The following is a 12283-nucleotide window of genomic DNA, read 5'->3' as shown; positions in this document are numbered from 1 at the left end:
TATTACAATAAAAGAATGATAAGGACTTGCATTATTATAAATTTTAGAATTTTATTGTAGGTTTCATTTTAATATCTAAGGTAATGTATAAAAGGTCAAATTCCATATAAAATCCCTATACTATGCATTTTTGGTAGATTTAGTCTCTTTATCTTTTGAAAATGTATATTTTTAGTCCCCCGGCTAACATTTTTCATCAATTCTGTCGAAGAATTTGATGTGGTTTATTTGTTTTTAACAGCAAATGATGACATGACGTATATACACCAGTATTGTCTGCACAATTGAACAATTTCTTTTCACATTAAATAAAAGGGGAAAATTTATCATGTTTATCCAATAGTACAAAAAAAACCATTTCAAGAAAATTATGTCAAACTATTTGATAAAATTCACGAAAAAAATGGGCTCGAAGATTAAATCTACCCAAAGTACATAGTATAAGGATCTTCCAAATAATTTTACCTATAAAACAAAGTAGGGTTAAAAATTCATTAGGCATAGTGATAAATTTAGCCTTCAACCTCTTATATCTTTTGTCAAATTGACCCTTATTTCTTTTTTCAGCTAAATTTAGCTCTCAACCTTTCAAAAAGAGTCAAGTAGTTTTTTTTAACGAAAATGTTGAGTAAAACATTATTTTCAACGATGTTGGCCTGGCAACCCACGTGGCATGTTACATGTACTTCATGTTAAGATTGCATTATTTATCTTATAATGGAAAAAGTTGAATTCAATTGTCAACTGCTCGTAACAGAAATAAGATTTAACTAAATTTATTATTATACTAAATTATTATATATCTTATTTATTTAAATATCAATTATGATAGATGGAGTGGAAAAGAGGGAAACATTGAAAGAGTCAATGAAATAAGTGTGGTGGTGCTTGGCTAGATTCTTTACCATATCACATGTATGCTTTATAAGTCTTTATTCAAGTCAACCAATAAGATGACACTCCGGGTCTTTGATTGATTGTCACAATATGTATATATGTATATGGAATTTAAGGTTTAATTGTGCTCTAGACTCTCTACTCTTCGATAATTTAAAATTTAGTCTCTTTGTTTATTTAGTTTGAAAATTAAAATCCAATTGGTAATATTTGAAAATTAAAGTCCAATTTATAACATATATTCAAATTTAGTAAATGTTAGTTAACAATGTTATCAAATAGTTTTAATTTTTTTTAAAACTAGACAAGTAAAAGGACTAAATTTCTAGAATTAAAAGTAAAGGCACTGAATTTCAAGAGTCCGGGGAGTGCAGGGACTGAAAGAAAAAATTAGACCTTATTTCAAGCATAATGTTAGGTATATGTACTATATATTAAGTCGTTGATTGAGTTAGTATCACGAATCAACTGATTTTTTTAAATAATAAATATAGATATAATTAAATCCATCTTTAATTGAAATAATAAAATTAAAAAAATAATTTTTATTTTTAATTAAATTGATGCACCCATAATATCAAATTAAATACAAATTATTTAATATGTCCATCAAATAAAATATTTTATATAGAATTAAAATGTTTCGTCCTTTTTATTCTTTTAAATTATTTTGACATTTTATGACACACATCAAATCAAATTTATGGTGCACAATGTTTTACCTATTCTTTAGTGGTTGATGACTTTGGTTTGTGGCGAGAATTGACACTCTTTAATTTTTCTCCCATGCTTATCCGAATTGAATCGAAAATTAACCATTCATTCACTATTATAAATTGGAAAAGAATTTAGATTTAACTCGATTTATATCGATAATGTTGTTAGTGTAGGAGGACGTGGGTTTGAGTGTATTGAAGTGGATTATCTTTTTATTTAAGGGTTGGGAGGGGCTATGGGTAGTTCTAGGTATTGTATCAAAAAGAGCAGACATGATAAGAACCTATAATAAGATTAATGTTAAAAATTTTGATTGAACTACATAAAAATAAATTAAAATTTCGTTTCAAATTTAAATATTTAATTTAATTTTTATAATTTATAAAATAAATGTTTATGTTTATATTGTCATGCATTTGTGTTCTCTCTTCTTTAATTATTTCTATTTTTTTTGAATTTTTTTAGAATTTTTAATTTTGTAATAGCTGAACTAGAAATCAGTGGTCTGGTTGATTCAACTATCAATTTAAGTTAATTCAAATTTTAAAATTTTGAAAATATTTCAAATTTGAGGTTTGAGTTTTTTCGAGTTGAATTATTGTAGGCTTGAATCATTTTAAGTTTTGGTCTATTCAGGTTTGGATCTTTACATACATTTAATGTTCATATCATTTGAAATCCAAATTCAAGTTGTTGAATTTTCACCCTTTTAATAGTTATATATGAAGGTAAAATGGTAATTTCATGTAGTGGTGACGGGGCAAGATATGTAAACAATTACTATAATCACTTTATAATCACTACCCCTCAAAAAATCCATTCAGTCGATCCTGCATCCATTTCTCAAAAAAAATAAAAGTTTCATCATTTTGTGTGGATCAGTTCAGAATCCATTAGGTGGTTTGGGTTTTATTGTCCCTAATAGTAGCTCATATGGTAATCCACTAGTATTTCATAAAAAATCAAAAAATATATAAAAATTTAAAAAAATTATAAGAAGGAATGAAGTATAAATGGACTATTACACGAGCATCATACAAGTTCAAACAAAATTTTAACATTTCAGTCAATTTTTTCATAAAAAATAATTTAACTAAAATTTGAAAGTTGAAAGCCAAAGAAATCCCTCAAAACAATAATTTACGGTCAAAGTAATGAAAAAAAATTAAACGTTTATTGAGGAGAGGTTGGTCTTGGATCCTCAACAGAAAGTATTATTCTCATGGCGGAATTTTGTCTCTCGTACTCTAAGAAGAACCCAACAGGGTTTACAAAGTTCAGGGAGTTCCTCGATTAGTGGGGATACAACCTACAAACTCACAAAAAATGTGCCAATATCTATAATTAATATTATGCTCAATACTGACATCTCTTCCGTGAGCTTGCAAGTTGTATCTCCACCAATCAAGACATTCTCTAAACTGCTTGAACCTCTCTGAGTTCTCCTAAAAGTACAAGAGATAAAACTCCATCATAAGAACAATACTTTTCATTAAAGATCTGAGACCAACTTTTATTTGACAAACATTAAGAGCTAAATTTATCGTTATACCGTTTTTAAACCCACTTTCAATAAGCTACCATGGCAGAAGTGGATTTATATGGGAAAGACTCTTCTTAAATTGATGCTTGTATTTTTTAAAATTGAACGGTTCTTCTCCATTGAAAATGATTTCAAATATAATTAATTACTTAGCAATACTAGGACAGATGAAATTTTACATCACACCCAAAGACTTTGACAAGTAAATGGTCATTGACACACACCGAAATGAGAAATCAGTTTCTTGACTAGTTCTCGATCCAATTGACTGGTTCAGTCCAGTTCAAACGCCACTGTTTGTATCATCTAAGAATCAGACAAAAACTTTAACCTCTATTCTAGATAAATTTATTATAAATATCTCTTATAACGAGCATGAATACTCACTAATATTTTTACGTATTTATATTACTAATGTTTTGCATGAATTTCCCTATCTATACATTTCAACAATTTGTTTTTCAAGTAAGTACAGTTTACCAAAATTTCGGATTATACCCGAATAAACATAAACCCAAAATAATCTCAACATGCCGTCGAATCAAGTGTCTGCTAACTTCAAACGCGGAACGATATTCGTTGGTTGGAGTTCCTGAAAGACTGCCATGGCAAGGAAAGAATGTTATCAACAAAGGGAAAAAAACAAAGAATTGAAATGATTGCGTAAGGAAAGAAAACAACCCCATGGTCCGAATTCGTAAGGAAAAATGGAATAAACCCAAAAGGTATGAGGAAAGTAAACTTTTATATCGATAAAAGTATCATGAAGACCTTGTAGTAAGAGTAGAACTGTATTTTACCTCATTTACTAAAAAAATGATAAAAATCCGTGTATTTATATTAAACAATAAACTGATTCTTCTTTAAAAATTCTATCTATTTTTACTATTAAAAACTGATTCATGTATGTCAGCATGAGATATACGTGACACATCACGTCTCACTATGTGGTTATTTAATTTATCACGCTAGTTTTTAATAGTAAAATTGAATAAAATTTTTAACAGAAAATATCAATTTACCCTTTTTTTTAATAGAAGGGACAAAATGAATTCCGATTCTAAGTATAAGTCCCCCTTTTTATATCCCATTGTAATAAAAGATGAACAAAGAAAACCAATACCGAGAGAAGTTCGATAAAGACAAAGGATATCGAACCAAATCATGAATAAATTACAATTTACAACAACTTGAATAACCATAGCAAACAACAAGCTTAAGAAATAATATGTTGCTCTTATTCTTCGTTTTTCTTGAAGTACTCCATGTCTAACTCATATCTGGACATGGATACGAGGATATAACACCCTCCAAGGGCTCTCCAAATACCATGAAAAAACATTGAAAAAGTTGAACATACCAATATCGGAACATACTCATATCTGGCACTTAATCCAAGTTGGAGTAAATATAGATGAAACACATGCTTTTCGAATACATGTGCTCAGAAGTGGAACTAACAGGTACCATGCTACACCCGTGTGCAGGGGCGAATCCAAAGGGGGGATAAAATGAGCATGTTGCAGTTTGAGCCCTTCTTGCTATTTAGGATTACAGTGTAATCTTTTTCGCATGAAAATTTTAAGTTTGACCCCCCAACAATTTATATTCTTATCCTGACACTCTCAACTCCCAACCAAAGTTTCCTGGCTTCGCCCTTGCCTGTATGCATCAACAAACAGTATAGGAAGATGATGCTCAATAAACAAATGCCATTAGAGGCCTAATTACTATCTTAATTTAGAAATCGAATTTCAATAAGCATCCTATTTTAAGTAAAACTGGATATTTTATTCGAGTACGCATGTGATAGTTTCAAACACATCATTTCTATAAGAAAAATGTTTGCCAAGTTTACCTGGATTAAAAGCTTGCATGCGTACGGTAGTGTCATAGTAGAAACATTATCTCCGTTTTTACATGAAGAACAAATCCCAGTTTTCAGCTTACGGCTGTAGTATCCTAACAAACCACATTTTCTGCAAACCTATGTCAAAAGATGGTTATTTTGAGACTGAAGCTAGTTACTGTCAATAATCCCAGCAGTGAAAATGTAAAAAGAAAGAACCGTACTTCACCACTGGAAAATCATGGATAAAAGAATATTTAATCACTTCAAGTTAAGCATAACTTATGGAAAACAGTAAATGCTTGTTTTAGACTAACGAAACCTTCATAAACTTAAGTGGATATTTGAGTTTTAAAATTAAGGACTTAAATGTTACTTCACAGCTTCAGTCAAGCTAGCTTTTTCATCACCTTGTGTTGAAGGCTAATGCACAATAAAGCGCACTCGGATGAGCGCGCAATAAAAATAGCCTCGCCTGAGAAGGTTGAAGGCTAAATCCTTAGCAACTGAGCGGTGACATACAAGGACTCTTTGCTCAAAGGTAGGAAAATAAATTTAAAGTATACTAAGTAATACTGCTTGTCTGGTTATATGCAATATTTCCCATTGCTTGCTTCCCCATAGCACACTACAAATACAGAAACATTTAGAGACGATAAAAGCAAAAATTACAGTTCACATGTAAACCAAGTTCAAAATGTAAAAAACCCGGTAGGTATTTCTTGATGACTGATTGTGATGGGGATATGGCCTTGTAAGTTCTGCTTCACCTTTTCCATATATCACACAGAGTTAACTCTTTAACATGATGGGCATTTTTGCAATAACAAGATTATTCTGCTAGGAACAGATGTTGCATTACATCCAAAGCACCTATCATTCTGCATCGTACACACATCAAAGAAGCATCTGCTGTATACCTTTTCTAGTCTAGTTTTCTGCCCATATCTAACTTGAATGTACTCTCCGTTGACGAATATCGGTGCAGAGTACCTACAAGATTAACAGCATATTAATTCCCATCAACCATCTTGGAGGGCTAACCAATTCTAGCATCTTTAAACCAGCACAGCAACACAAGTTACAACTGAGCTAGATCAACAAAAATACTTCAAAATTTGATCACAAATGAGTAATAGTTAAGCAAAAAGATCACATTTTGCTGCTTCTAACAAAAAAAAAAAAAAAAAGCTAGCTAAATTTCTCAGGGCAGGCAGGGCAGATTCACCTCAAAACCGACCCACCCCAAACTCGATTTTCCGATCAGGTCAGATCAGAACAGTCAGCTTTGGGTTTTTTTCCATCCCTAGGCTGCATCATGAAGTTATGCAAAATACATTTTACAGCAATCATAACCAAAAGAACATAAACAAAAAATGCATTTCAAACCTGAGGTAAATACTCGGATCAATATCAGATACAATCCTGTCATTGACACGAACAATCTTCTTAATCCCAGTATTAACCAAACAATCAAAAGAATCCAATTGCTGCTTCATTAACCCTCTAACCTATAATAACAAAAAAAAAAACCAAAAACCACAATTCAGTTCAAAAATATAAACATATTCACATAAAAATAAATACCAAATTAACATCAAAGTGTTCACCTTTAAAAACTCAGGGAGAAGCTGAAACTTGTCAGCAGTTGATTTTATTGGAGCAGTAAGCTTTTGTTTGTCCACTGGTAATTCAGAAACATTAAGCTGACGGGTTTTCCACAAGAAAAAAGAAAATTCTTTTTTTCTATATATATTTGATGGCCAGTGTATAGGTTTACCATCGTAAACATGCAATTTTACCATTTTAATTCACTAGTTTAATAGTCTACATCTTTATAATTTTTTAAAAATTAAATTAAATTATTATTATTTTTAAGAGGGCCAAAGTATAATTTTATTATTTCTAATTTAAAATTTTATAAATTATAAAGAACCTAAATAAAAAGTTTTTCATTTTAGGGAAGGCCGAGGCCCTACCAATCACCCTTGGCTTTGCCACGGTTGAAATATACATGAATTGTCACGCGAACTATCACATCAGTTTGTTAAAATTTTAATAGCTCAATCAACTTTTCCGTTCAACAAAAAATAATTTGACTAAAATTTAAAGCTTAAACAAAATTAGAACTACAATGGAAAAGGAGTAAACTTTAGGGGTTAATTTATCATTATGCCTTTTCTTTTTCATGATATTTTCTTCAGTTCATTATTTTTGTTATTTTATTAAAATATTATTTATGCCATTATTTATATATCTTAAATCAAATCTAGCTTCATACAAACTTTTAGGAGAACCAAATTTGAAATATAAATATTTGGAGGGTTAAAATATAATTTTATTACTGTACTAATTTATATTTTACAATTCTTGAAGGGGTTGAATAAAACTTTTACCTTTTGGGACAAAGGCACACTTCTTGCATCCCTTTGTATTATCTTCAATCTTTTGGATATTATATTTAAATTTTTTCACTTTTTATATTTTTAAACTTGAAATTATTAAAAAAAATTAACCCCAAAAAGTTTATATTTTAAACATTATTTTAAATAAAAAGTACATATTTTTTTAAATAAATCTCATTCTTTAATAAAGTGAAAAAAAATTGTATAAATCTAAAGCTAGTAGATTAAATTCCAACATTCAACATAGTAAAAGGAGTAAAATCATATTTAAACCAAAATCTTTTTAACCCATACTAGCAGAGACCTTCAAGCAGCCATGGCCGCGACCACATTTTAACCCATAATAGCTTCGTTTTTTTCATTCATAGAAACACAATCCAAACTTCAAAATGATCCCTACTTGTATTATTTTATCTGCTAACTGTGCAGAGCATTTAACCGAAGAAAAAACAGTCGAAAAATGTTGATACGAAAAGTCGAAAACCATGAAAATCTATAGCTATGATCAAGAGGACTTACAAATTATCCCTTCGAGTCTCTCAATCTTCTTATATCATCAACACAAAGTTTTCTAAACTAGCCATACAACTTGCAAAACTTAATCTCTCAACAACTACTAACACGGGAACTTAAAAGAACGATGGCTGGTATCAGAAGCAAGCGGCGGTTTCTTTGGTCAGGTTTTCATGCAACAGCTCCCTCGTGGAGAAGCATTTGATCAAAGTGCCACACCCCTAGATTGATGAACAACGTATGGTTATGATAAATAATATGTTTTTGTTAAAGACGAGGACACGGAGAAGCTTAAGATTCATACCATGTCCTTTGCCAACTCTTCTCAGCTGAGCCACGTATTCCGATATTTTCTTGATGGATTCAACCTGTTGAGAAAGCAAAACCGAGATCATGATCACGGTTGGGATATGCAAATGAAAACGAAAAAGCCCCGAGAGCGTAGACAACAAGGTTTGTATCATTACCTGCTCAGCTAAGAACTCGCCTTCAATGAAATCAGTCAACTGCGAATCGTGGTTTCGCTCAGCCACCTGTTAGACACATCTACAATGTTTAACAAGATTTTGTCCAATGATCTCGCAAACCAAACTGATAAGACCTCAAGCTAGTTTATTAACATGTTGAAGATCGAAAGGCATAACTGCAATACAGAACATGATGCTAGTAAGGAAAGAGGAAAGTCTTACGTTGTGCAAGTTCAAGAGCTTTTCGTTTGTTAGTTTCTCGAGAGACAAGGCAAGCTCCATTGCTGAACCAAGGAATTAGATACAGTCAGTTTCAGTTATAAAATCGACTTATTAGATATTATCATGCAGTTTGATTCAGCAATAAGAAAGATGGTGTGATGATTATATATCTCACTAAATCCCGATACTCCAAGGAATTAACTAACATATGTAATAAACACACACCAAACATACAAATCTCCGCACATATGTTCCTAGGTTGCCACTTGAATCTACATCTCATTGCTTTTGACCGTCCAAAAAACACGTTTTGGCAACGAAAACAATGCTAAACAAAGGGGCTTTCTCCATCCAAAGCACTTTTCAACTACAAAAACAATGCTAAATAAAGGGCTTTCGGCATCCAAAGCACTTCCTAAATGTGTTTTTGAAACCAACCCAAGAGACCACTTACTAAATGCTTTTCAAAAGCACTTTTCAACTACAACAACAATGCTAAACAAAGAGCTTTCGGCATCAAAAGCACTTTCTAGAAGAAACTGATTGCTAGATGTTTTTCAAAATCGCAATTTTCAACTGCAAAAACAATGCTTAACAAAGGGCTTTCAGCATGCAAAGCACCTTTTAAAAGTGCTTTCGAAAGCAAACCAAGAAATTGACACTTTTTCAACTGCAACAACAATGATAAACAAAGGGCTTCCAGAATCAAAAGCATTTTTTAATCGCACTTTTCAAATACAACAACAATACAGGGTTTTCGGCATTCGAACCAAGAAACTGAATGCTAGATGCTTTTCAAATGCACTTTTCAAGTACAACAATGGTAGACTACACATTTTGTTTTTGTGGATGCATAAAGAAGATGTTATGTGTGGTTCTAATAATTTGAACTTACCATATAAAGCATCCCCTTTCTCTGCATGATCAAACTCAGAGAGGGGCATCAATATGGATTGCAGCTTCACTTGTCCACCTCTTTTGTTCTGAGAATAACAGACAAAATAATAAGGTAAATAAATAAATAATAGACAAAAAAAAAAAAGAAATCATATTAAATGATAAACCATTGCAACAATACCTGGTATTCCATCAATTTCTCAGCATGCTCTCTCTCTTCTAAACTTGATTCCTTGAAGAACCTATATTCATGAAAAAAGCCTAAAGTTAACTCAGTTCCACCAAAAAAAAAAGGTACCAAAAAAATTGAGAAATTTCATAAAGAAATTACTTGGCAAGACCCTTGAGAGCAACGTTGTCCCTATCAAAATAGGCATACATAGCATGGTAGACATATGAAACATTGTACTCCACACTGCCATAAACATTTAGAAAACACCATTAGTGTTAAGATTTGAAACCAAACACAGATAAACACGCATCCAAGAATCATCTTTTCATACAAAAAAAAGTAGATCAAACCATAAAAGAACCATTTTTTTTCTCATACAGATGACACCATATAAAAAGAATCTCACTTGATTTGTTCGTTGATGGCAGCTTCACACTCATCAGCAAACTTTTGACGAGCCAAGGACATTTGAGGCACAGTTGGGACAAGATTAAGTTCCTTCTTAACTTCCTCAAAAGGCTCAAAAATCACACCTGTTAATGGCTTATTATTGGCTCCTTTGGTAGCACAAACAACAACAGCCCCAGACCCAAACCCAGAACCGTTTCTTGAAAACAGAGGAACCCGAGTTTCAACTTGGGGATTCTTCAACAAAGAAAAAGCAGGGGAAGCTTTAAGCAACATGGTCGAAAGATTGAAGCTTTTTGATGAAAAGGGTAATAAAAAAACAGAGCTTTTTAACCCAAAAACAAACAATTGAAGGAGAAAAAGATTGAGAGAGGAATGGATGGATGGATGAAGGAGAGACCGGATCAGCAGAGGCAATAAAAAGGATAGCTAGGGATGAGGATAACCATTGAATGAATGGCACGTGGACGATAGAGATGAGGAGGTGGAAGGGTGGCAGTGTGGGAGTGTGGCTGGCTCGTGTAGAAAAATCCCCTCTTTTGTGATTTGTGACCCTAAAAAGGTTTTCTTTATTGTCTTCTTGTCTTTTACCCTAGAAGACAAAAAAGATGGAATATTTTTGTTAAATAATGATAACTTTTTTATATATATATTAATTTCTTTTAAATTAGATTTTTATTAATTTTATTTGAGGTAATGTAATAAATATGAAAATTACGTATTAAATAATATCTACTTTTAGACGGTTCATGTGGTGGTTAGTGGATTCCATTACTGAAAAATATAGGTTGTTACAACAATAATTCGGTTAATAATTAAATTAAATTATTATTAATCGAATTACTTGAAATGTAAAAAATTTTAACTGAATTAAAAAATTACAGTCAATTTAGTCGGTCAAATGAATTAATCGAAATTTATATGTTTTTGTCTTTTAGTTAAAATAAGTATAAAACATATTAAAAAAATATTGCTAATGTTCATCTTCTTTTTTTTAATAGTTCAAAAAAATATATTATATATAATATATATTATTTATATAACACGCCTCACCCGTCTCCGTCACCAGAATCAGATTACGAGATACTACAGTAAATAACATAACAAGAGTATGAGATTTCAAATTGAGAATTGATCAAAACAATCTTTAAATCTCAAACAATCATACAATTCATGCTTTGCATACAAGTTTGGGCTTGTGTTAAGCTTACGAAAGCTCAAAAACCATTTTGGAATCAATCAAGGACCGATTTGAAACTTTTCACAAAAGAGAGACAAATGTGCAAATCAGGTATCACGCGGTCATGTAACTCATTGAGGTCGTGTGGACCAAAGTGTAAAAAAAATTCAGCAAGAGTCACACGACCTATAACTAATTGTGACCGTATGGTACAATATTTACGAAAATTACAGTACCCACATGAGCGTGTGGCCAGGACGTGTGTGGCACACGTCCGTGTGCTAGCATGTGTTGAACATATATATGTCTTTTTAATTGCCTAACATATACCAAACAACCTATAATTCAAATATTATTTACAAGATCACAAAACTTGCATAACATTCAACTTATATTCATGCTAAAACATGTAACTAACAAACCACAATACCATTCATCCATTAATCATTTAAAAACTTAAAAAAAAACAATGAAAATTTTTAAAATCTTTAACAATTTTGAAAATGGAGGTACGATTTAGTTAGATTAAATTACAATGATCTCAAAAACATAAGATTTATGAAAAACGAACATTCAGAGTAATTACATGCAAGAAAGGAAGCTTGGGCGATTCAGTCCCCACTCAACAATGGTGATTTTCGGTTGTAAGAAAAAAATGGAGAAGATAAAGAGTTTTCCTTACTTTAAGTTTTAATATTTAATTTAATTACTAATTTACTCTTATAATTAACTCATAATTTCCACCCAAAACATGCAAAACATTTTGCATGCTCAAACCGTCCATTATCAACAAGGAGGGTTTAATTGTCTTTAAAATCCTAATATTTATTAATTAAGATTTTAATTAATAAAATCAATACTAATTAATTTTTACAATTTTTATGATTTAGTCATTATACCTTAATTAACTATCCTAACACTAGAATTTTCAGACAAAAATTCAATTCACTCATACGACTGTAACAACCCTAACCCACATTCGTCGTTGGAATAGGGTTTCAGAGCATTACCGA

The 12283-nt window shown here is 31.4% G+C and overlaps 2 protein-coding genes across 3 annotated transcripts; both read right to left on the bottom strand.

The window, feature by feature from the left end:
- Positions 1-4209: 4209 nt before the first annotated feature.
- LOC107931830 (DNA-directed RNA polymerase III subunit 2) lies at positions 4210-7649 on the bottom strand. 2 transcript variants are annotated; one of them, XM_016863786.2, is made up of 5 exons: positions 6617-7649; positions 6396-6517; positions 5927-5999; positions 5016-5144; positions 4210-4819 (listed from the first exon to the last, which is right to left on the bottom strand). In XM_016863786.2, exons 1-5 carry the CDS (start codon positions 6809-6811, stop codon positions 4769-4771), a joined length of 570 nt encoding a protein of 189 aa, XP_016719275.1. In that variant the 5' UTR covers positions 6812-7649; the 3' UTR covers positions 4210-4768. The 2 variants fall into 2 exon arrangements, 1 of the variants encoding a protein (XP_016719275.1); XR_005919973.1 differs by lacking the exon at positions 6617-7649 and having other exon boundaries at positions 5016-5999; positions 6235-6401.
- Positions 7650-8095: 446 nt separating this feature from the next.
- On the bottom strand, positions 8096-10366 carry LOC107931829 (ferritin-3, chloroplastic). The gene is made up of 8 exons (NM_001327340.1): positions 10089-10366; positions 9842-9925; positions 9692-9752; positions 9509-9596; positions 8614-8675; positions 8392-8457; positions 8229-8292; positions 8096-8145 (listed from the first exon to the last, which is right to left on the bottom strand). Exons 1-8 carry the CDS (start codon positions 10364-10366, stop codon positions 8096-8098), a joined length of 753 nt encoding a protein of 250 aa, NP_001314269.1.
- Between the last annotated feature and the right edge of the window lie 1917 nt (positions 10367-12283).

The sequence above is a fragment of the Gossypium hirsutum genome, chromosome D10 (genome assembly GCF_007990345.1).
Source record: "Gossypium hirsutum isolate 1008001.06 chromosome D10, Gossypium_hirsutum_v2.1, whole genome shotgun sequence".
Taxonomy (NCBI): Eukaryota; Viridiplantae; Streptophyta; class Magnoliopsida; order Malvales; family Malvaceae; genus Gossypium; species Gossypium hirsutum.
This window is presented reverse-complemented; position numbering and strand designations above follow the sequence as displayed.